The sequence below is a fragment of the Saimiri boliviensis genome, chromosome 1 (genome assembly GCF_048565385.1).
Source record: "Saimiri boliviensis isolate mSaiBol1 chromosome 1, mSaiBol1.pri, whole genome shotgun sequence".
Classification (NCBI taxonomy): Eukaryota; Metazoa; Chordata; class Mammalia; order Primates; family Cebidae; genus Saimiri; species Saimiri boliviensis.
The window spans coordinates 137,921,131-137,946,835 of record NC_133449.1 but is presented as its reverse complement, the minus strand read 5'-3'; the positions used below and the strand labels follow the sequence as shown (position 1 = coordinate 137,946,835).

The following is a 25,705-nucleotide window of genomic DNA, read 5'->3' as shown; positions in this document are numbered from 1 at the left end:
CCCCCATCCCCGTCTCCGCCCCAGACCCCGCCCCACCCCCTGCTCTAAGCCACGCCCCCACCCCGTCTCCGCCCCAGACCCCGCCCCACTTTCTGTTCTAAGCCCCGCCCCCACCCCGTCTCCGCCCCAGACCCCGCCCCACCTCCTGTTCTAAGCCACCACCCCCACCCCGTCTCCGCCCCAGATCCCGCCCCACTTTCTGTTCTAAGCCCCGCCCCTCCTTCTGGCTTTAGGCCGAGTCCCAGGCCCAGAGCTGCTCCGCGCAAGCGCCTCCGGCCCAGCCACTCCGAGGAGTTCTTTCGGAAACAAACATTCCGCAGGACAATGTCCCGACCTGGTCTTCCCCAGGAGTCAGTCAGGTAAAGCCTTGTCCAGCCCTGGCACCCCGAGCTTGACCAGTCCCGGCCTTAATCGCAGCGGGGGCCACTGAGGCCTTTTGGCCGGCCCTGATTTTGCAGCTCCCGCCAGTTCAACTGCGTGCCCCGGACGGGAGCACCCCCCTCTAGCAGGGTCCCCGAACCTTTGCACCTGCTCTAGCCAGGAACAGAGCCAGCTTTAGCCACTATGGTTCCTACACACGCTATTCCCTTTCCCCGAGGGCACAACGCTTCTCTCTTCCTGGCTTGGCTCTTCTGAAATCCGGGTCTCCAGGATTGGACCCAAGGACCCTCAAGGGTGGCACAGCCCGCACCAGGCAGCCCCGGATTCAAGTCCCTCGGTGGCTACTTCCAATTGTGACCTTGGGTCTGTCAGTTACATAAGCTCTCTGAGCCTGGAGGTGACCCTGTGATCACTTGCTGGTCTGTTGTGAGAATAAAATGAAAAACATGGAAAGTGAGACCATGCTCAGAACGGGGTGGCTGCTACTGCTGTTCCTATCTTGATGGTGATTACTCTAGCAGCTAGCCCCTAAAGTAGACAGGTAAGTTTTTGTAGCCTTTTACTTCTGCTGGTTTCTCTGGTCAGTTATGCAGTTTCTGGGTTGTTAAAAGCCACCAACCCAGTTTCCTTTTCTGGAGTGGACCTGCGCACATGAGATGCACTGTGCAACCCCCCAGGCCAGCTTTCAGTGATTCTTTCCAGGCCATTTGCCTGTTGAAATCCTCTGCTGTTACCCAACCACATCTGGTGAGCACCTGCAATCTAGGAGGAGGCAACAAATAGCAAATACCTCTTGGAAACAACTGCTTATGTAACGATGGGGAGATTTATAACAGTGGTTACCATTCACTGAGGACCAGCCGGCCACAGTATATGAACTGCATCATTTAATCTTCATAAATATCCTCAAGCCTGACATAAGTGGAGATGAAACTCAGAGAAGTTGTTCCTATAAACTTTTTTTTTTTTTTTAAAACAGAGTCTTGCTCTGTTGCCCAGGCTGGAGTGCAGTAGGCGATCTCAGCTCACTGCAGCCTCTGCCTCTGAGGTTCAAGCAATTCTCCTGCCTCAACCTTCTGAGTAGCTAAGATTAGTGACCTGAGCCATGATATGCCCTGCTACTTTTTGTATTTTTAGTAGAGACGGGGGAGGTTTCACCATGTTGTCCAGGCTGGTCTTGAACTCCTGACTTTGAGTGATGCACCTGCCTCAGCCTCCCAAAGTGCTGGGATTACAGGCATGAAGTACCACGCCAGGCCTCCTATACACATCTGAAGCCAATTCTGGATATCTTATACATCTGATTCTGCCCAGTATGCAAAACTGCCTTCCCACAGAAAAAGTAAATCCAACTGTTCCTTTCTAGGGCTGCCATAACACAGTGCCACATACTGGGTGATTTAAATACAAATGGTCTCATGGTCATGAAGGCTGGAAGTCCAAAATCAAAGTGTTGGCAGGGCCACTGTCCCTCAGAAGGCTCTAGGGGCGATTTTACCTTGCCTCTTCCAGTTTCTGGTGGTTTCTGGCATTCCCGGGCTCCCAGCAGCATCCCTTCCACCTCTGCCACCATCTTCACATGGTCTTCTTCCCTATGTGCATCTCTCCATGTTTTTTCTTTTCTCTCTTTTTTCTGAATCACGTCTCACTCTGTCACCCAGGCTGGAGTGCAGTGATGCATTCATGGCTCACTGCAGCCTTGAACTCTGGGGCTCAAGTGATCCTCCCACTTTAGCCCCCCAAGTAGCTGCGAATACAGTTTACATGCCCCATACCCCAGCTAATTTATGCTTGCTTGCTTTATTTATTTTCCTTTGTAGAGACTGGGTCTTGCTATGTTGGCCAGGCTAGTTTCAAACTCCTGGACCCAGGTAATCCTCCGGCTTCAACCTCCCGGTGTTGGGATTATAGGTGTGAGCCCCCGACACCCGGCCCATTTCTGCTTCTCATAAGGACAACAGTCATTGGATTTAGAGGTCACTCTAAACTAATTACATCTGAAAGGATCCTATTTCTGAATAAAGTCACACACTGAAATTTGGGGTAGACATGAATTTTGGGGATGAGAGGACGCTGTTCAACCCACTATATGAACTAGCAACAAAACACACCTGTCAATAGGATAAAAACAAGTCCACATAGGAAGGGCACCTTTTGTGGTTATAAATCCCAATATTTGCATATTACTAGGAGATTGTTGTCAAAATGTGTTCCCCTGTCCACAGCGTCAGCAACACTGGTGGGAGTTTGATACAAATCCTAATTCTCAGGCCCTGCACCAGTTACTGAGTCAGTCTGGGACTGAACCCAGCAGTCTGTGTGGTAGCCAGCCCTTCAGGGGATTCTGTTGCTGCTGAAGTTTGGAAACCATTGTTATAAGGAAGTTGAAGACATAAGAGTTTGAGAACATAAGGGCCAGGTTGACAGAAGGTAGTCTTCTAACCTCAACAATGACTTTTTTAGCACACCTGTCTTTTCTGTATCTAAATTTGAAAATTCAACAACTGCATTATTGAAAAAACATTTTAGCATACTTTATGTTTCAAAGTGAACCTTTGTACTAAACTGTGTGCTTAGAAGGTTTGTCATTTTCATCTTGCAAACAACCATGCAGTTTAGATACTATTATTTCTGTCGTGTTATTGAAAAGTACACATAGAGTCAGAAATGGCAAACTCCTCTGTACACATCAAAGCAGAAACAGAGGCAAGACTATAAGCTTTTTACCATAACTCTGCTTACTAAAATGTCTGTCTGGTTTGTTTTTATTTTAGAAACAGTTTGCTAGATGATGCTAAGGCCCGCTTAAGGAAGTATGATATTGGAAGCAAATATTCTCACTTGCCATATAACAAATATTCCATCCTTTTGCCATTGGTGGCTAAAGAAGGAAATCTCCATTTGTTACTCACCGTCCGGTCAGACAAGGTAGGTGGACAAAAAGTTTCCTGCCCTTAAGTCTCAGGGCATCAGAAAATCTCATGAAATGTTGTCACTTGTACACATTTTGAAGCCAAAATTCTCAAATGGGCTTTCAAAATTGTGATGTCGGAGGCATACAACCACAAGTCCCAGGATAACATGGTGTTTTGGAGAAGTTTTGGCAAAGAAAATGAAGGATTTAGCTAGCATGCAGTTTAAAATGCTTTCAGACTAGGGTTACCTAACCTTGATGCTATTGGCATTTGGGGCTGGATAATTCTTTGGTGTGGGGCTGTCCTGTGGGGTGTGGAGCATCATCCTTGGCCTCTACTGACCAGATGCCAGTAGCACGCACACACACACACACACACACACACATACACACACACAGCTTACACACGCATTCATCCAGTATGCCAGTAGCACACACACCACAAATACCTTCAGACATTGCCTACTCTCCTGGCAGGGATTGGAGGTGCCAAATTGCCCCAGCCAAGGACCACTATTTTAGACTCTCCCACCCCAAGTATAATGTAAAAATACTAGAGCACAGAAGTTAGCAGCCTAGGCTCTGAAGCTAGCTGTCCATGTTGAATGCAGGCTCTCTCCTTGCCAGCTGCGACTTCGGCCTACTTACCCTCTCTGTGCATAAATACTTACCAGTATGTTACTATTGCCTGCAATATCCGAAACAGTAAAATGGTATACAGGTTGTAGCCCAGAAGCAGTAGCTACACCATATAGCCTAGGTTTATAGTAGTCTGTACTATCCAGGTTTGTGCAAGTTTACACAATGATGAAATCACCTAATGCATTTTTCAGAATGTGTCCCTGTTAAGCAACTCATGACTGTACATTTAAAATAGGCAGCACGTCAGGTCTGTATTTCTGTCAAGCCTGATGACTGCTTGGAGGTGCCTCTGTCCCTGGCTGCCTTGGAGGTGAACATGCTAACAAAGCACGTTTTTTCAGAGTTGCTGTAACATTAGGTGTATTTCTTAGGCATTTGGTGAGACATATTTGCAGTGGGTGGTGAATGTTCAAGATAGTAGAAATATGTCTGTCAGCCTTCTTTTTACCTGTTCTCCTGACTGTAACTGATGTGAAGATGTCTGAGGATTTAGCTACAGCAGCAATTTCTGCAATGTTCCTTATTTCTCAGCACAGAAGGACTTCCAAAAAAATTTTTTTAAGGCTTGCCAAAATGAGGCTGTAAACTATAGAATGTCAAAAAGTTTATCATGGCATTGTGTTAATTCCTCTCAAGCTACTATAACAAAACACCTTAGACTGGGTGGCTTATAAATGACAGATATTAATTCTCACAGTTCCGGAGGCTGGGAAGTCCAAGACAAGCTGCCAGAAGATTTGGTGTCTGGTGAGGGCCCAGTTCCGGTTCAAAGATAGTCATTTTTTACTGTGTCCTTATAGGGAAAAAGGGGCCTCTTTTTAAGGATATTAATCTTACTGATGAGGGCTCTGCCCCCATGACCTGACCACCTCCCAAAGGTCGAACCTCTTAATATCATCACTTTAGGAGAGAGGATTTCAATATATGGATTTGTGGGAGAATAAACATTCAGGCCATTGCAGGCATCTAGTTTATCCTTACATAGATGTATTGGCCCAGGTGCTAAAATAGCCAACATGATTTCTTGATTGAGCTTCTCAATGTCCAGAACTGACCTTATAAGTTCTCATGATTAAATATTTAATATGGCCAGGTACCATTCCTGTGCCTCTACTCCCTCTCCATGGAACCATCTTCACAGCTCTGTGAGGAGCATACTGTCATTATCCCATTGTACACAGTTGGAAAGAGGCAGGTCCAGGACTCTTGCTGAGCCTGAGGGCTCCTTGATGATTCAGGAGAGAAAGGAGAGTGGGTACTAAGCACAAGTGGGCATCAAAGACATTGAGGCCAGTTTGCTGAGACATTTGGCCCTACCGAAGAGAGAAGAGCGGAGGGTTTGTGCCTTTCCAATTCTGTCCAAGATATGAGAAAACTAATTTTAAAGACAGAGATAAGAGGGTTAATTTTAGGATGCTACAGATGGAGGCACTGTCGGTTCTCCTAAAGGCAGGAAGGAATGGAATCAAGGAAGGGGGAAATGTGGGGAAAGGAGAGCCCTCTATTCCTTTATCAACACGCACAAAGATAAGCATAGATGCCAACACAATGCAAATAGCTCAAGGACCCATATTTTCTGTGTCTTACTAAACTTTTCATAAATGTATGTTGTACTGATTAAAAACACAGGCTTGTGAATTGAACACCGGTTTATATTCCATCTCACAGAGTAAACTTGGTCAGGTTATTTCACCTCTGTGAGCCTAAGTTCCCTTGTCTGAAAGTGGAAATAATAATAGTGTAGGAGTAGCCTACCTACCCATCAATGCATGAGTGGATAAACTGTGATATAGACATACGATAGAATACTATTCAGCTATAAAAAAAAAAGAAGTACCAGTACACAACAGAATATGAAGAACCTCAAAAACATTATGTGAAAGGGAAAATACCAGACATAAAAGTCGAGACTAGGTAAATCTACAGAGACAGAAAGCAGGGACAGAGGGAGAGGAGAATGAGAATCAACTGTTGTTTGGGGTTTCCTTCTGGGATGATGAGAATATTCTAAAATGAGATAGTAGGGATGATTGTACAACACTCTAAATGTATTAAATGTCTCTGATGTTTTCACTTTAAAATAGTTACTTTTATGTGAATTTCACCTCCTTAAAAAATCAGTAGCTTATGGAACTGTTCTGAGGACCCAGTGGGAAAAATCTTTGTGAAACAACATGCCCAGTGCTTGATAAGCACCCAATAAAGGACTGTACAAAATTATCTGTTGATAATATTGCCCTTTATATTATTCTTTCAGCTTTTTCCCCCTAGCAGTGTCCATCTGTTTGTGTGTATGTGATACGGTTTGGATCTCTGTCCCCATGCAAATCTCACGTTCAGTTGTAATCCCCAATATTGGAGGTGGGGCCTGGTGGGAGGTGATTTGATCACGTAGCTGGATTTCCCCCTTGGTGTTCTCATGGCAGTGAGTGAGTTCTCATGAGATATGGTTATTTGAAGTGTGTGGCACCTCCCCTCCCTCTCTCTTCCTACCGCTCCAGCCATGTGAAGTGCTTGCTCCTCCCTCACCTTCAGCCATTTTCGTAAGTTTCCTGAAGTCTCCCCAGAAGCCGAGCAGATGCCAGCATCATGCTCCCCGTACAGCCTGCGGAACTGTGACCCAACTAAACCTCTTTTCTTTGTAAATTACCCAGTCTCAGCTATTTATTTATAGCTGTGCAAGAGCAGACTAATACAGTGTGTAGTATCTTTTGGGGGCAAATAAAATAATAGTTAGCAGTGATAAAAATTTGAAGTTAATTTCTTAAACAGGATTCAAGGAAACACATTTTTGGGAGGTGGGGGTCTTGTTCACCACTTCCCACCACCTGGGTAGGAATGGTCTCTGGTACAGAATAGTTCAGTATTTGTTGAATGAGTAAATAGTTCCAAAATTAGAATCCCACATTGTGGCTCTGTTCTTTCTATATCCAGCTAAGAAGGGCTCCTGGAGAAGTTTGCTTCCCTGGAGGTAAGCAAGAACCTACAGACAAAGATGATGCAGCCACGGCCCTCCGAGAAGCCCAGGAGGAAGTGGGGCTGTGTCCTCATCAAGTGGAAGTTGTGTGCTGCCTGGTGCCATGTCTTCTTGATGTAAGAGTTTTCTCAGACTCCCAGAAGCACCCCCGCCAGGTGGATCTACTGTTCTCAGGATTCCACATTTTCCAAACATAACCCTAAAGAGAACTCTAAGGAGAGTCAAGAGACCAGGTTCTCCTATGGACATTGCCCCTCATGAGCCACGTGGCTGTGGGTAACCCCTTTTGCCTCTCTGGGCCCCACTCTCCCATCCAGAAATAAAAGAGTAGAATCTCCCTCAGTGGATTTCACACTGGGTGCCAAACTGGGATGGTTCAAAATTATTAACGTTTGGTTCACATTTATTTTTCTCCAATATGCATTGATTGTGAGAGTTCATTTGAAAAAATAACACACATTCCAATGTGCTGTATGCTGAATTTTAGCCCCTTGAAGACCTCCAATGCATTACTTTTGCCATAAAGATACTCATTTTTCTACATACCATAGAATAAAGACTCTCTGCAATGCATTAATTGAATAGAACCATGAAATCACTAGGCAAGCTATTTAAAAACTCTTACTATTCATAACTGCATTTGTGTTAAATGAGGATTTCCTTGATAGTATAATATATACAAAAACATTGAAAATATTTTTTAAAATGAATTTTGGAGCTGATATAACCAGATCTTGTTTTCTTTTTTATTCTATTATTTATAGAGATGGAGGTCTCATTATGTTGATGAGGCTGGTCTTGAGCTCCTGGTCTCAAGCGATCCTCCCATCTCAGCCTCCCAAAGTGCTGGGATTACAGGTGTGAACCACTGCGGTCAGCTTCAGATCTTATTTTGTATCTTTTCACCACAACCTCTTTGTTGTACTAACTGACTTTGGAAAGGGTAAATATTGTATTAAGGAGTTTGATCTTGGGCAACGGGAGGATCTTTCTGGTATAAATGTTTTAAAGAATAGCTGTAGATTGATGGAAAAGTCATGAAGATAGTACAGAAAGTTCTGGTATACCCTAGACCTGGTTTCCCTGTGGTTGTCATCTTACATCACTGCGGTACATTTGTCACAACTAAGAAACCAATGTCAGTATACTATTAACTAAACTCCACGCTCTATTTGCTTTTTGCTAGTTTTTCTACTTATGTCCTCCTTTCTGACCTGGATCTCATCTGAGATACTGTATTGTATTTTATGGTCATGTCTCCTTAATCTGCTGGTCTGTGGTAGTTTCTCAGAGTTTCTTAATCTCATGAAACTGACAGTTTTGAGGCATAGTGGTCAGGTATTTTGTAGAATGTTCCCCAGTTTTGGTTTGTCTGATATTTTTCTCATTGGGCCATAATTTGAGAACACCATGGAGGTGAAGTGCTCTATCACATAATTTCAGAGGTAGGAATGAACTTTTAACGTTTTATATATTGGGCTTTCGGGTAAGTTTTTATTTCAAAAGAACAGTCCCACTGTTGCTTCACAGTTAGAAAACCAGTGGGTTAGATCATCGTTTACGTTCCATTTGACGAAAGTCTTGGTGCTATATACAGCGTTTTGAAGATCAGTGATGCTGAGAAACGTCAGTCTTAATTAGGTTCTTTTTAAAAATAGAAAGGTCAGCACTCAAGGGTGATTTTGTTTGCAAGAAGCTAGTGGCTCCTCAATAAATGTTTTCTAAGTGTGTGTGTATGAGAGAGAAGTAGAGACATGGGATTACATAAGAAATGCGTCAATTACTTCCTTTTCCATTTTGTTTTCTAATGGGAGCTCTTTTCAGTTCAGGGAAGATTTTCAGATTCTCAAAATCTACTGGCATTTGGAGGATTTACTTTAGAAATCAATTACAAATATAGCTCTACCGATTAAAAGTTTCCAAAATGAGACTAACTCCATTCCCAAGGTCCCCAGATGCTACTGAGTTCCACGTGTGGGTGGATAGAATACAGCAGCATTGACAGGAAAATGTGTTTCCGGGAGATTCCCAGGGGCCAGACGCTCCTGGAACAAGAGATTTCTAAAACATCATGATTGAGAGATTAGAATAAACAAAGGCTTTAAAGAAAGGTCTACTGTGTTTGGAAACTCAAGGGAGGGTTGCTGGGTGTTTTGGCCCTTGATAATTTTTTAAATGTACCACAAAAAAATGCCATTTATTGAAAATTATAAGCATAACCTAACCTATGTGGTTCTTAACCTGAAGTGCTTTTTCCACGCAGGGGAATTTGGTAATGTCTGGAGATCATAGTTGGGAGGAGAAGGGTGCTATTGGCTTTCCACACCCTCTGTGTAAACCCTCCCACCTTCTATGTAAACCCTCCAGGCAGGCTGTGACTCCAGGACCCCCACCCCAGTTTCCCTTTTGTCAGACATTTACGTGCCTCTTTTTACAGAGGTCTCTGATATGTACCCAGGAGTATGAGCAGCTAATTTTAGTTGTTAAGGCTTCTTTGAGATTAGATTGTTGTAAGAAATCCCAGGGTGTTGGGAACTAGACTAGGTGCCCATAAGTTGTGGTCACTAAGTGGTAGCAGCAACCACCACGAATATTTATGGAGCATACGTTGTTGGGCTCTGTCTAGGCCCCTTCATATTCCTCTTACCACCCCAGGGTTTCTGGTAACTCACACTGTTACCGGATAGGGGTCCTGATCCAGACCCTAAGAGAGGGTTCTTGGATCTCATAGGGTGGGTCCATACAGCAAAGTGAAAGCAAGTTTCTTAGAGAAGTAAAGAGACAAAAGAATGGCTATTTTGTAAGCAGAGCCACAGCATATGGTGCTGGCTGGCCATTTTTATGGTTATTTCTTGATCCTATGCTAAACAAGGGGTGGGTTATTTATGAGTTTTCCAGGAAAGGGTTGGGTAATGTATTCTAATTAGTGTATAATGAGCAGCAAGGATGATCAGAGGCTACTCTCATTGCCATCTTGGCTTTGGTGGATTTTGGCTGGCTTCTTTACTGCAAGGTCTTTATGTGTTTTTTTGTTTCTTTCTTTTTTGTTTTGTGTTTTTTATAGGACCAAATCTCCCTCTTTGCCCAGGCTGGAGTGCAGTGGCGCAATCTCTGCTCACTGCAACCTCCACCTCCCAGGTTCAAGTGATTCTTCTGCCTCATTCTTCTGAGTAGCTAGAACTACAGGCATGCACTACCACAACCAGCTAATTTTTGTATTTTTAGTAGAGATGGGGTTTCACCATATTGTCCAGGCTGCTCTTGAACTCTTGACCTCATGATCCACACACCTCGGCCTCCCAAAGTGCTGGGATTACAAATGTAAGCCACCGAACCTGGCCAAGATCTTTATGTTTTGTCAGCAAAGCCTTTATGACCTATAGCTCAGTCTCATCTGGTGACTAAGCACGCCCTAACCTCCTGGGAATGCAGCCCTGTACATCTCAGCCTTTTACCCAGCCTCTATTCAAGATGGAGTTGCTCTGGTTCAAATGTCTCTGACAATACCTGCAGCTTTCTTCTGAATACTGGTACCCTTCGTACTGAAGCCACCTTGCCATGTGGCCTGCACAGAGAGCTGGGAGTGCCTGTGAATTTACTTCTGGGTAGGCAGTCCTTCACCAGTGACTGTCTGGGCCTGGGGTGCTTGAAACCCCAGCTCCTTTGTCTCCACTTGGGACAAACTGCATAGTAATTTACACTCCAGAATACCCCATGGTGTCCTTGCCAGCTTTCTTCCCTTATGAGCCTTGCTTGTCTCCTCCCTTTACCTATATCTCCTGGGAGCACTTCCTTTAAAAATCACTTGCATCTGAGTCCTTATCTCAGAATCCACTCTGAAAAACTCCATGTTCAGAGACTAAGCATTTAACCAAAGCCAGGCGTGGTGTTAGGTACTGGTAGAATGTTGCCTCTGCCCTGGGGTAACTTAATGACCCCAGATTTCCTGCCCCAAGGACATATGAAGTCTCTGTTCCTGTTGTCTTCTGCTGGTCTACATGTTGACTTTCACCATTATTTTGGTTAATGGTCTTAGTTATCTCTGTTCTTACATTTGCTTTCCTGACTTTGGCTGTCCCTCTGAGAACATTCTGCAAGCCTGACAGGTCCCAGCGTCACCGTGTGTTTAGCTCTCTGGCATTTCCCACCCACTTTCTCTTGGGAAGCTCCAGGAATTCCAATTCTTCTCACTTTCTAATACAAAGTCAGACAGCTCGTATCAGTTCCCACATCCTCTGTCAGCCCCAGGCCTCCCTCTCAGAGTTTCCGGTAAAACAAAATAGTCTTTCACTTGACAGCACTCATGTTCATTTGCTTTCTTATTTTTATTTTTGAAATGGAGTCTCGCTCTGTCATCCAGGCTGGAGTGCAGTGGCTTGATCTCGGCTCACTGCAAACTCCTCCTCCTGAGTTCAAGCAATTCTCCTGCCTCAGCCTCCCGAATAGCTAGAACTACAGGCACGTGCCACCACACTCAGCTAATTTGTGTATTTTTAGTAGAGATGGGGTTTCACCATGTTGGCCAGGCTGGTCTCGAACTCCTGCCTCCTCAGGTGATCTGCCTTCCTCGGCCTCCCAAAGTGCTGGGATTACAGGCGTGAGCCGCTGCACCTGGCCACTCGTGTTCATTTGCAAGCAGTTGTGGTTGTAAATAGAAATCCCTCTCCCATGTATTATAAACATGTATGTTATATAAAATAGTTCACATATAATTATATATGACACATAATTATATATATGTGTGTATATATACATCTATATAAATTTTTTCCATAAATGGGAATATATCATAACTAGTATTATATCACTTTTCTGTTCATAAGTATAGCACACTTTTTTCTTTACTAAGAAGGAACGGTATCTATCCCATTCTTTGTAAAAGCTACATAGTATCCTATTTTATGGATATAACCATAATTTATATAACTTAAATGCCTATAAATTGAAGAGTGACAGCTTTCGAATTTTGGGCTGTTGTAGAAAGTAATGCTTCAGATTTATACTCAGGTCTTTTCTGACCAGTAGGAATTTATCATACAGATACACAAATGCAATTCCCAGGTCATAGGGAGCATGTTTTTATGATACTGCCAAATTGCCATTCTAAAAGATTGTACTACTTTTTGTTCATACAAGAAGTCATTTTCAGAGGCCTCTCATAGATGCCACCTCAGGAAGGGCAGGTTGACTCCCATTTTGGCAGGAACACAAATTTACTTCCAGAGTTAGCTTTCTTCCCCTTCTTCCAGGTTCAGTGCATTTTCTTAGCTCACCTAGAAGTGGCATGATTTTAGTATTTGAAACAATATCACTTCAGTTTTTAATTCTTTTTTTCTGCTTTTAGACAGATAAACTGGTAACTCCATTTGTGGGTTTCATAGACCACAACTTCCAGGCCCAGCCAAATCCTGCGGAAGTTAAGGATGTCTTCCTGGTGCCTCTGGCCTATTTCTTGCATCCACGTGTCCATGCCCAGCATTACGTCACACGGTTTGGTCACTGTTTTATTTATCATATCTTCGAGTACACAAACCCTGAAAATGGGGTCACTTACCAGATCAAGGGAATGACTGCAAACCTTGCAGTGTTGGTGGCCTTTATTATTTTGGAAGAAAAACCCACCTTTGAGGTTCAATTTGATCTTAATGATGTACTACCATCCTCTGAAGAGTTATTCCTGAAGGTTCACAAAAATGCTACAAACAAGTTATGATTTACGAGACCAAGAGACAAAGAACTATCCATGAAAATACTGTGTGTGCTTCTCCATAGAACTACAATGATGCCTGCTGTTGGAACTTGACAGGTGTGAATATTTTTTTTCTGTAGTGTGTAGGTAGAAACTTGCCTCTTTTCCAGTTGCCTTCTATTGTCTGATAAAGTAAAAGTCATTCAAAAGTGTAAAAATATGTTTATAGTGTTGCATATTTTCACTCACAATATGTTAATCATATTTTTCTTTTTCTTTTTTTTCTTTTTTTTGAGACGGAGTTTCGCTCTTGTTACCCAGGCTGGAGTGCAATGGCGCGATCTTGGCTCACCGCAACCTCCGCCTCCTGGGTTCAGGCAATTCTCCTGCCTCAGCCTCCTGAGTAGCTGGGATTACAGGCACGCGCCACTATGCCCAGCTAATGTTTTGTATTTTTAGTAGAGACGGGCTTTCACCATGTTGACCAGGATGGTCTTGATCTCTTGACCTCGTGATCCACCCACCTCAGCCTCCCAAAGTGCTGGGATTAAAGGCATGAGCCATTGTGCCCAGCCAATCATATTTTTCTTATACATATCAGAATATTGGACACATATCTGTATCTATATCTATATCTATCTATACATATATGTCCTAATTTGTAGGAGGATATATATGTGTGTGTGTGTGTGTGTGTGTGTGTGTGTGTGTGTGTGTGTGTGTGTGATAGAGTCTCCCTCTGTCACCCAGACTTGAGGGCAGTGGCATGACCTCAGCTCGGCTCACTGCAACCTCCACCTCCAGGGCTCAAGCAATTCTCCTGCCTCAGCCTCCCAAGTAGCTGGTATTACAGGTACCTGCCACTACACCCAGCTAATTTTTGTATTTTTAGTAGAGTCAGGGTTTCGCCGTGTTGGCCAGGCTGGTCTCGAACCCCTGACCTCAGGTGATCCACCCACCTCAGTCTCCCAAAGTGCTGGGATTACAGGCATGAGCCACCCCAGATGGCCAGCAATATTTGTTTTTGTCTGTTACATGTAACAGAAACTTCCGGCCATCCATCATAACCTATCTTCCCTGTCTTCTTTGGTGGTAGAGTTTAAGCTGGGTTCACAGCTCTCCAGGTAGAAAGAGCATTACTTGACATCTCTTGCCATTCAAGTTGACTCTGGCACTTAATTTAGGCCAATGGGTTATGGGTGAAAGTTGACTTTCCAGGTCATCTCCAGTTTAAGAGATAAGCCAGTCTCCCTGGAGTCCCTCTAGTTCTTTTTCCCATGAGCTGCAACATGGACTTGTCTGTAACCCAGCCTTGACCGTACAAATTAGGACAACTCCTACGGGAATGGCAGAACCAAAAGATGTCAGAGCTTGAATCGCTGAATGACTCTGTGGAGCAAAGTAACCTTCTTTTTTTTTTTTTTTTTTTTTTTTGAGACGGAGTTTCGCTCTTGTTACCCAGGCTGGAGTGCAATGGCGCAATCTCGGCTCACCACAACCTCTGCCTCCTGGGTTCAGACAATTCTCCTGTCTCAGCCTCCTGAGTAGCTGGGATTACAGGCACGTGCCACCATGCCCAGCTAATTTTTTGCATTTTTAGTAGAGACGGGGTTTCACCATGTTGACCAGGATGGTCTCGATCTCTTGACCTCGTGATCCACCCGCCTCGGCCTCCCAAAGTGATGGGATTACAGGCTTGAGCCACCGCGCCCGGCCACAAAGTAACCTTCTAACCTGGGCTCTTCACTTGGTACTGTCACATCAGAAAAGAATAAAATTCTGTATCAACTCCCTGCCACTGTAATTTGGAGTCACTTTTCTACAGCAGAGCTAACCAATGTGCTCCAACACCTGAAAGTAGCTAGAATATTCACCTGAACTTGAAGTGTTGCAAGCAGGTAGAAATGGGGATGATCTGACACGATTTTTTCATTTTTTTGAGATGGAGTCTCGCTCTTTCACCCAGGAGCACAGTGGCGTGATCTTGGCTCTTTCACCCAGGAACACAGTGGTGTGATCTTGGCTCACCGCAACCTCCACCTCCAGGGTTCAAGCGATTCTTCTGCCTTGGCCACCCAAGTAGCTGGGATTACAGGTGCCTACCACCATGCCAGGCTAATTTTTTTTTTTTTAGTTTTTAGTAGAGATAGGGTTTCACCATGTTGCTCAGGCTGGTCTTGAACTACCGACCTCATGTAATCCACCTGCTTCAGCCTCCCAAAGTGCTGGGATTATAGGCATGAGCCTCCAAGCCCGGCCAATCTGACACTTTACATGTAGGTCCAGTGACACACACAGAATGCCCTGGGTCGAGGTGGGGTTTGGCACTCACCATGCAGAGCAGCTGAAATTGAGGGATATGAGAGGCTTATATGCCTACCAATTGGGATAATGATATATATTTTGAGATGATGAGGGCAGAAAAATGGTGACTTAAAGCACAAGCCCCAAATCAAAAGACAAAAAGACAGATATTCTGTAATGCATGTCTTGAGGTCTTCTGCTTCTTATACAGGCATCTCCATATATCATGCTTTAGAGTTAGCAAGGATTTTTTTTGTTTAATTATGCTATTAATCATCCTTCATGACGCCAGAGAGGCAAGTGAGTCAAGCAACGTAACCACAGTTCTGTGATAGCAATTTCACATCTTATTGTTCTTATTAGCTTTCTAGAGAGCCAAAGCATTTTTAATAAGACTTTGTTACAGTTGAAAATGTGATGCCCACGCCAAACCCATCCATCAGCTATGCAGCTGTCCACTGCTGCTGGATTTTTCTTTCCTAAGAGTTGGCAGAGGCAAATACCTGATCTGCTGCTTTATACCCCTATGTGTTTAAACGGCAGAAATCTGGCTCCAACCATGAAAGCAGATGTTGGGTATGCTTCTCCATTAACATTCTGTAACCAGCGCTGCATGAACGAGCCTGGACTATTTCCGAACAATTATAGAAGCCTTTGCAAATGTGTATTTACAATCTGACAGCAGTATAATTGCCGAGTAGATGGTTGACCTCTCTGACAGTGCAGAAAGCCTCCCTTCCAAACTGTTTGTTTATGTGAACTCGTCCAGACCTGCCTAGTCCAGCTGAAGTCAATCTGGGCACACTCATGGCCACACAATGTATGGGGTGAGATGCTTAGCAAAGGAGGCATTGTCCCCTTCCTTCTTAGTGGTGTATTTTGGGGTATCTGTGTTCAGGGTCCTAGTTAAATATATCTGGCTTGAATAAGAGAAATTATTGGCAAGGTACAGACCTCAGGAAATCTGTGAAGCCACTAAACAAATCAGCTTCAAGAAGGACAGGGCGGGGGCACAGTGCCTCATACCTGTAATCCCACCATTTTGGGAAGCTGAGGTGAGTGGATCACTTGAGGTCAGGAGTTCAAGACCAGCCTGGTCGACATGGTGAAACCCATCTCTACAAAAAGTGCAAAATTAGCCAGATGTGATGGTGCATGCCTGTAAGCCCAGCTGTTGGGGAGGCTGAGGCAGAATCACTTGAACCTGGGAGGTAGAGGTTGCACTGAGCCAAGATTGTGCCATTGCACTCCAGTCTAGGTGAAAGAGTGAGACCATGTCACAAAATAACAGTAATAATAAAGAAGTACAGCAGTAAGGAACAAACACAGCTAACTACCTCAAAGCCAGGAGGATGTGAATCTTCTCTTTTGTATCCTGTCATTATTTTGACAAGAAACATCTGCATGAATTGATTGACACAAACATAGAAAAACAACAGACACTCTATGCCTCAGTCCCCATTTCTATCTGGCCTAACCAGGGTCATCTGGAAGGTTTCCAGAAACCTGGAAATATGTTCAAAGGCAAGGGCAAGTGGGGGCTAGATGGACATTCCAAAACATACAATCTCTCCAGTACCTAGATTTTATAAATTCTCTAGATTCTGCCATCCAGACAACTCAACTATGTCTTCTTTGCAACTCTGCAATCTTGGTAAAGAAGTGTAGTTAAGAGTGCTGAGTCTGAGTGTGGCGATTCCTCAAGGATCTAGAAATATAAATACCATTTGACCCAGAAATCCCATTACTGGGTATATACCCAAAGGATTATAAATCATTCTGTTATAAAGACATATGCACATGTATGTTCATTGTGGCACTGTTTACAATAGCAAAGACTTGGAACCAACCCAAATGCCCATCATTGATAGACTGGATAAAGAAAACATGGCACATATACACCATGGAATACTATGCAGCCATAAAAAAGGATTAGTTCATATCCTTTGCAGAGACATGGATAAAGCTGGAAACCATCATTCTCAGCAAAGTGACACAAGAACAGAAAACCAAACACCGCATGTTGTCACTCGTAAGTGGCTGTTAAGCAATGAGAACACATGGACACAGGGAGGGGAACATCACGAATCGGGGCCTGTTGGGGGTGGGGGCTAGGGGAGGGATACCAGGAAGTGGGGGTTAGGGGAGGGATAGCATTAGGAGAAATACCTAATGTCGATGACGAGGTGATGGATGCAGCAAACCACCATGGCACATGGATATCTATGTAACAAACCTGCATATTCTGCACACGTACCACAGAACTTAAAGCATAAGAAGAAAAAGAAAAAGAAATTTCAAGAGTGCTGAGTCTGGAATCAGGATGCCTAGCTTTGAATCTCAGCTCCAGTATCAGCCTATTCTGGGATCTTAAGCGAGTTATTCCTTCTGTGTAGACCTCAGTTTCCTCTTCTGTAAGGTAGGAGAAAGAAATTCTGTTTCAGGGCTGCCAGGGGATTAAATGAGTTAACACATGTGACCTCTTTACTTAAAGCATACCAGAGTGCTCAGAACAGTGCCTGGGAAATAAGTTCCCAGTTACCAGTTGGCTACTAATTATGGTACTATTGTAACTATTATGTATCATAGCAATAACAACCATTGTTATTTCTCTAGTTCAGTTAGACTAACATTTATTAAGCACCTATTGTGTACCCAGTTTTCCATTTTATTCCACAAATCCCCACATCAACTCTTTGTAATGAGCACATGCTTTATTATTATTCCTATTTCTAGATAGGAAACCTTAAAGATCAGAGATGATAAATATTTGCTCATTGTCACACAGTTCATAAATGGCAAAGCCAGCATCCAAACCCACATGCATGAGTTTCATAGCCCATGCTCTTTCTGCTATCACCGCATACTTGAAGCAAGCATAGAAGGTTAAATTTACGTTTCCCTTGAGTCACTACATGTGAAAGGGAAAGCAATTCAAAGTTAATAAACTACAGAGAGGGCAGCATTTATTTTTGCCTTCATCATGTCCTCCTGCTTATTCAGCTGGTGCTGCAAACAGTGAAATGAGTAATTAGCCAGGATGATTTTAATTAAAATGGAACATACCAATTAATGAATGAAAGTGCTGGCATACTTGCTAATTTAACAACTCATTCATGGTGCCAGTTTTCCAGTTAAAGGACTGAGAAGGGAAAATGTTCTTCCACCTCTTAGATGAGATGATGAGGTGTTATCCAACTGTTTTTTTTTTTTTTTTCATAACAAATGGTTTCTTATTTGAGAATAGCATGAAGTTTTGTTAAAATTGCTAGAGTGATCCTCTCCCCGTCCAGTTGTCTCAGATGTGACATACTCAGTGTGCTTCCTAATGGGACTTTTGTGTATATTCAATTAAGATTTTATTTATTTATTTATTTATTTATTTATTTATTTATTTATTGAGTTGGAGTATGCTCTGTTGCCCAGGCTGGAATGCAGTGGCTTGATGCTGGCTCGCTGCAACCTCCACCTCCTGGGTTCAAGCAATTCTCCTGCCTCAGCATCCTGAGTAGCTAAGATTATAGGCACGTGCCATTATACCTGGCTAATTTTTGTATTTTTAGTAGAGACAGGGTTTTACCATGTTGGCCAGGCTGATCTGTAACTCCTGACTTCAACTGACCCTTCGATCTCGGCCTCCCAAAGTGCTGGGATTATAGGAGTGAGCCACCACAGATGGCCTCAGTTAAGAATTTTTTATTGTCTTCCCAGGCCCACTCGGCCACCTCCTTGGGCCATGCCATGTTGGACACAACTCAGACTTTATGAGCCAATTTCTCTATGCACACTTCTTCAACTACCCCTTACTTTATATTAATAGCATGGACACCACTTAATTGTATTCCTTTGTATATCTACATAATACATGTGTATCTTTGTGTTTATTGTAGCCCTAACCCTGGAAAGGACAGATCCACATACTATAAGACCCATCAGTCTGAGTTCCTCGACCAAGGATCAATTGCCAACCCATAGGTGGCTCCTAATTCAATGGCCTGTGACTTATATAATCTGCTTAAATAACTGAGCTAAAGTCCATTCGATTTTCCAAAGACTTTGAACTATGCCAGAAGATAACATATGCTTGGGAAATAGTTTGGCCCGTCTGCATGCTGATGAGTGAGCCCAAAAAGTCAGAGTTTAAAGGTTAGTTGGCCAATAATTGGTAGAAGTATGCTTTTGCTCTAAGCAGTAGTTGTCATGTCAGGGATTCCATCAGATACAACTGGAAGAAGAAGATATATCTCCTGGAGCAATTTATCGTTCTTTAAGGCCTCATACTCAGGATCATAAATTTTTATTTTATAGGTGTAGACTTGGCTTAATATTTCCTCGACTATAACTTTCCTCATTTTTTATTTTAAATCTTCATGCCCTTACTCTCTACTTCATCATGGATGTCAGTGGCATTTCTGTGTCCATTTTTTTCTCTTTTTCACTTATCACCCATGTGAAACTTGAAGTTTTCCTTCTGATTATTTTCTTCTACTCACTCTCTTCATGTGTTTCTTCACTCTAGTCACATTTCATCTTTTTCCATCAGCCTTGAGTTTCCGTTATATTCCACAGATCCCAAGTGGCATGTGGAAAAGATGCCGACATTTTTTTTTTTTCTGACTATGAATCTGTATGGTTAGCCAGGCGTGGTGTCTTATGCCTGTAATCCCATCACTTTGGGAGACCAAGGTAGGCGGATTATCTGAGGTCAGGAGTTCAAGACCAGGCTGGCCAACATGGTGAAACCCTGTCTCTGCTAAAGAAAAAAAAAAAAAAAAAAAAGCAACAATCAGCTGGATGTGGTGGCAAACACCTGTAGTCCAAGCTACTCAGAGGACTGAGGCAGGAGAATTGCTTGAACCCAGGAAGTGGAGGTTGCAGTGAGCCGAGATTGTGCCACTGCACTCCAGCCTGGATAACAAGAGTGAAACTCCATCTCACCAAAAAGAAGGGGAGGGGGAGGGGAAGGGGGACGTGGATGGGGAGAGGGAGGGGGAGGAGAAGGGGGAGGAAGAAGAAGAAGGAAGAAGAAGGCCACATTCAGTATAACACCGTTAAAAAAAAAAAAAACTCTGTATGGTCTAACATCAGGGTAAATGATAAGTTGAAGATAGTGGAAACATTTTGCTAGAACTCTTCAATCGGTTATAAATGTATATTAATCCATCTTAGCCAAAAGTGCTGGGATTACAGGAGCGAGCCACCACACCTGGTCTCAGTGAATTGAATAGTGTTCCCAAAAAGATAGGTCCAAATCCTATTCCCAATACCTGTGGATGTGACCTTATTTGGAAATAAAATCTTTGTAGAGGTAGTTAAGTTAAAGACCTTGAAATGAGATCATTTAGGGTAGTCCCTAAATCCAGTGATTGGTGTCTTCATAAATAAGAGGGAAATTTGAGACCCAGAGATGGAAGAGACGCAGGGAAGAAGCCATGTGAAGACAGAGTCAGAGATTAGAATTATGTTGCCATAAGCCAAGGAACACCAGGAGCCACCGGAAGCTGGAAGAGGAAAGGAAGGGTCCTCCCCACAGCCTTTAGGGGGAATGTGACCCTGCCAATGCCTCAATTTCAGATTTCTGGCCTTCAGAACCATGAGGTAACAAAATTCTATTGTTTTAAGCCACCAAGTTTGCGGCAATGTGTTAGGACAGACCTAGAAAACTATATAGCCCCCTTCTGAAACATCTCTTCATTTTAAGAAATAGCTCTCCCCTCTGTGTTGGGATTACCATGGAAACAGGACACTGTTGACTTTCCAGCATAAACTCAGTTAATCAGATTTGGTCCTTCAGTAATTCCCTTGGGATTAGGACCAAGCCGCACCAGAGGCTGTCTGCCTGCCCTCTGGAAGAGAGCATATGTGGGGCTGTGTGTTCCGCCATTTGCCCTCGGAAGCAGAGAAAGCTTCACTGCAACAAGAGAGGAGAACAAAATCAATGACCAGAACGGAAGAGCAATGAAAGTTGGTTGTGTGTTGTGAGGGCATTAGAATCCCTGGATGTTTGTTCTTGAGACCTGGATGTTTCCATGGTTTCCATAAAATGCTCCCACCTTTCATAGTTAAATAATTCCCCAGTGTGCCTGAGCAAGCTTAGAAGGAGTTCTACAGCTTCCACCGGAAAGTGTCCTAACATATCACAAACACACATCTTTATATTCTTTAATCCTCTCCCATTCCCCTTTCTCACACCCTTTTACATTATGGGGGTCCCTTAATTCTGTTCGTTCTTATCTTAGAACGGACCTTTCCATTTGTAGACTCTCCTGGAAGTGCAATATGGTATAGTAGGAAAGACTGAAGACAGAAAACCCAGTCTGCTCTCATCACTAGCTATATGACCCATTGGACATATTAAGCTCATAGGCTAACTGCAAGAAAAATTGGGAAAACAGGCATCTGGCATTTTCACCTCCACTGTGAGAGGCAGATCCAGCTAACAAGGAAGAGGATGATAATGGGAAACTCACTGTCTGCCACATATGGTTATTATATTAGATTTCATTTTATAAATAGAGACAAGGTCCTGCTATGTTGCCAAGGCTGGTCTCAAACTCCTGGCTCCAAGTAATCCTCCCAAATGAGCCTTCCAAAGTGCTAGGATGACAAGCATAAGCCACCATGTCTTGGCCTGCCTGTCACACATGGAAGTGAAACTGCTCTGACAGTTAGGGGGTCAGGGACACAGCTTGCTTGGTCTTCTCACCTCCCCCACCACACTTACTCCTTCCACGGCTCCTCCATAGACTGCCCTTAGGTTCTGTAAGAAACAAAGAGGAACAACGGAGACCCAAGTCATCTCACTTACATCTTTGAAAACATATGTGTCTTTTATGTCTCTTCTTTGCTGGTTCAATAAACAGAAGCTACAGCAAATATATCAAAGTCTGAATCAACATTCCTGGAGCAGCCTTCCGGTCTGGGCTTGACCACGAGATAACTCCGGAGCTGTGCTTTCCAATATGGCAAGCACAAGGCACCTGTGGCTCAAGAGTACCTGTAATGTAGCTAGTCCAAATTGAGATGCTGTAGGAGTCAAATACACACTGGATTTCAAAGACTTAGTTGTATTGCCTACATGGTGAAATGTTAATGTTTTGGAGATGCTGGGTTAAATATAGTGTGAAAATTAATTTCTCCTGTTTCTTAGTACTTCTTTTAGCATATGAAAATCTATTACTACAGTGTTTTCACCATTAAAATTTATGATCTTGGTCTTTCCTTCTTGCCTTTGTATAGGGCCAAAAGAGAGACACTGGCTACTTTGACAACCTTAAAGCGGACTCCAGGAATATCACCAACAGCATGATCTTTGCGACCAAATCCAGCAACCAGGACTTCATCGTTTTCCTCCATAAAGTTCAAGCCACCATCACTGGGTACAAAGGCTGTGATTTTCTTGCCATTCTTGATCACTGTACCCTGACACACTTCCTAATGGCAGAATTTGGCTGCTTGGCTTCAACTCCTACTTTTTCCAGCACGATTCCTTTTGCATGAGAAGCACCTCCAAAAGGGTTGGCCTTCAGGGCTGTCCCCACGTGGGCTTTCTTGTCTTAGTACTTTTTTGAATGTGGCTACCAGAAATTTTTAATTTGTTTACATGGCTTGCAGCATATTTCTATTGGACAGAGTGGCTGTAGATGACTCATGTGTGGCCAGGACACTAGGACCCTGGAGAAGCAATGATCACCCCATGTACAGATACAGTCTGTGTTCTACCCACATCCCTAGGACCCTACCATGGCAGTGAGCTCCAGATCACTTCCAACAGCCAACATTTGCGTCTCTGTTCCAGCAGGCTTTTTCCAAATGCATAGCAGGCCAGCTGGAAGTGCCAGAGAATTAAAGTCCCCCACCTCAGCCCTCAACCAATGACTGATGGGATTTCACATATCAATAGCTCAGGTTTTGTGCCCCTTGGGTGGGATAATTCTGAGACAGGTGTTCTGTACATTGCTCCCAAACTGAACTAAGCTCTGGGTGCCCGCTATGCTGGAGGCTCTCTTCCTTTCTTTGTCTCATTTCCTCACTCCCTTAACAATGTGCCCTATAGATTCCAAATAAACAACTTGGATCTTTGTCTGAGGGCTGGTTTCTAGGTAAACCCAAACTAAGAATCTAATCTGTCAACACATCATACTGAATTTATCTTCTAAGTATCTATCAAATCTAGTTCTTCTCATCTTTACTGATATCAGCTTAGTTTTAAGCCATCATAAACTTCTGAAAACATCTGCATCTATCTGGTAACTATTACCCTGTACCCATTTCTCTTCTATTTAGCTAGAGTTATTTTTCAATCATATTTTGCTTGAGGCACCCAAATGGCTTCTCATTTTTTTTTTTTTTATGAAAAAGATGGATGGTTCTTACAAGGCCTGTGTCCTGGCTCCTGTGTACCTCTCTGACTGTGTGTAGTACCATGAGACCCCTCCCTGTTCAACCCACTCCTATAGCACTGGCCTGTAGGAGCTCAGGTTAAGTTCATGAATGCTTCAGGACTCATGCACAAGCCAATCCCTCAATCATTTCCCTTTGCCTGGTTACCTCATACCTAGTGTTGAAGGATGACTTCTCGACACCTTAACTAGGTTAGTTCTCTTTGTTATAAGCTCTCTTGGTGCCATGTACCTCTCCTTCACAGTTCTGTCATGGTTACAATATGATATCCCTTTCATTGTTTGATTGATGTCCCCTCATCCTCTGGACTTCACGTTCCATAATGGCACAGTCACATCTCAGGGTTGTTGTACACACAGGTATACGCTTAGCACTTGGCACAACACTGGGTAAAGAGTAGATGCTCAATGGATATTTGTTAAATAAAAGAATACAACTAAACAAGAAGTAGCTATTTCTACTCAAGTAGCTAATTCAGTGGCCTAAGAAAAATTCAGTCTCTTCCCAACAGATTACTTGACAAGGGTCAACCTAAGGTGGTCTAGCATTGCTGTAAATCACACCCTCCTGTGTTTACCATATAAAGTATGTAAAGTGCTCTACCGAGAGTGAACAGGAGTGAGTGGCTCCTATCTATAACCAGTTTTTGCCTTGTAACTTAGTTATTTCCATACCTAGCTGTCTTGATGTACTAAGACCTGCCAGAGAAGCAGAATTACTTCCTCTGTCCCCTTCTAGCCTCAATGCTTGTCATACGTTTAGCACCTATGCCCCTTCATATCTAGAAAAACTTGCCTTAAATCCCTACTGTAATTCCAGTGCAAAGCTCAATATTCTCCCCAAGATTTATTCAAATCCTTCAGGGAGTACCTTTCTTCCAATCATCTTTGGTTCAATTTCCAGCGTCAGTGAATCTTAGTTCTGCATTCTGCATCTTGAGGTCTTTTTCCTTAGTGTTAACCCAAATCCAGGACAGAGACTGTTTCGCCTTGTTTTTCCTAAGGTGACTTGTATGTAAATCATTGAGTGGCTTTAGCTGGAGACATAGGGATATCAGCCAGGTAAACTCTGACTGCAACATAAGGGAACCAAACTTAAATTTGATGTTTAAATATTTAAAAACTTAATATTATGTTTTTCTTGTTCTTTAAACGTCCTGTCCATTTCGGCAGGGCATGGTGGCTCACACCTATAATCCTAGCACTTTGGGAGGCCAAGGCGGGCGGATCACAAGATCAGGATATCGAGACCATTCTGGATAACATGGTGAAACCCCATCTCTACTAAAAATACAAAAAAAAAAAAAACAAAAAACAAAACAAAACAAAAAAAAACTAGCTCGGCGTGGTGGCACCTGCCTATAGTTCCAGCTGCTTGGGAGGCTGAGGCAGGAGAGTCGCTTGAACCCAGGAGGTGGAGGTTCTGATGGGCCGAGATTGCGCCATTGCACTCCAGCCTGGGTGACAGAGCCAGACTCCATCTTAAAAAAATAAATAAATAAAATAAGTCCTGTCTATTTCTGCCAAGTTGGGTTTCAGCTTGATGCTGTATTCTTTTCACATGCTAGTTCTTTCCTTTTGCCTTTCTATTTGCTCCCACTGCTGAAGTGCCGTTCGTTTCTTTTCAGAGGAATGTGTCTATTTGGCTCCGTGCATCTCACGCCCACTAGGACCCACCTTCCACATTCAATAAGCTTAGCAGTGAATTTTCCTAAACCAGAAGAGTTTATTTGTGGTACATTGCTTTCAATTACACTTTTCTCTCACTTCACTGGATATTTTTTAATGAAATGACAAGGGTGAAGTGAGGACAGCCTTCTAGCAAAAGCCATGGGCAATGAATTGAAAAAACAATGTGCTGTGCAGAACACATATGGATGGTGAATTGATAGATCCTGTAAAGAGCTAGATGAGCTTGAGCCTGAGTGGTGGTGAGGGGGGTGAAGGATAAGATCAGGAGTGGGACTTGGAGGAATAACCTGCATTTAGGAAGTGAGCAGAAGGATAGACCTAAGGCCATGAGGGCCAGAACGCAAAACTGGGGAGCTAAGGATGTAGGTGAGGGAGAAGGATGTGAAGAATTTATACTAAAGAAGCAGTGAGGATGACTTTTAGGAGGAGGGTCGTGAAAGGAAGGACCCTGAGACAAAGGAAGGCATCCCCAGCCAGGGGAGGTAGGCATGGCCCCTAGTACTGTCCAGAAGTATACTCTGTGACCTTGCAGACGTAAATCACAATCTTGCTGAACCTCAGGCTCCTTGTGTGTAAAGCAGATTTGAACTAGTTAGTCTCTAATTCCTTTCGCTTTTGAAATCTCCAGTTCTGGGTTTTCTCCAGCTTTCTTTAAGCATATCCAGGTATTGAAGCCATTCTGCTTAGTGTTTTACAAAGGAAAA

The 25,705-nt window shown here is 43.3% G+C and overlaps 1 protein-coding gene across 5 annotated transcripts; it reads left to right on the top strand.

Annotated features, from left to right (window-relative positions):
• Positions 1–222: 222 nt before the first annotated feature.
• On the top strand, positions 223–22,229 carry NUDT7 (nudix hydrolase 7). Of its 5 annotated transcripts, XR_012518898.1 has the most exons (5): positions 223–359; positions 3,156–3,309; positions 6,872–7,069; positions 12,259–12,720; positions 22,147–22,229. XR_012518898.1 is itself a non-coding variant. In XM_003938074.4 (4 exons), the coding sequence occupies exons 1-4, from the start codon at positions 325–327 to the stop codon at positions 12,625–12,627; spliced, it is 717 nt and encodes a 238-aa protein (XP_003938123.3). In that variant the 5' UTR covers positions 223–324; the 3' UTR covers positions 12,628–12,821. The 5 variants fall into 5 exon arrangements, 4 of the variants coding, with proteins under 4 accessions (XP_003938123.3, XP_074260971.1, XP_074260993.1 ...); XM_003938074.4 differs by lacking the exon at positions 22,147–22,229 and having other exon boundaries at positions 6,872–7,030; positions 12,259–12,821; XM_074404870.1 differs by lacking the exon at positions 22,147–22,229 and having other exon boundaries at positions 12,259–12,821.
• Positions 22,230–25,705: the final 3,476 nt, after the last annotated feature.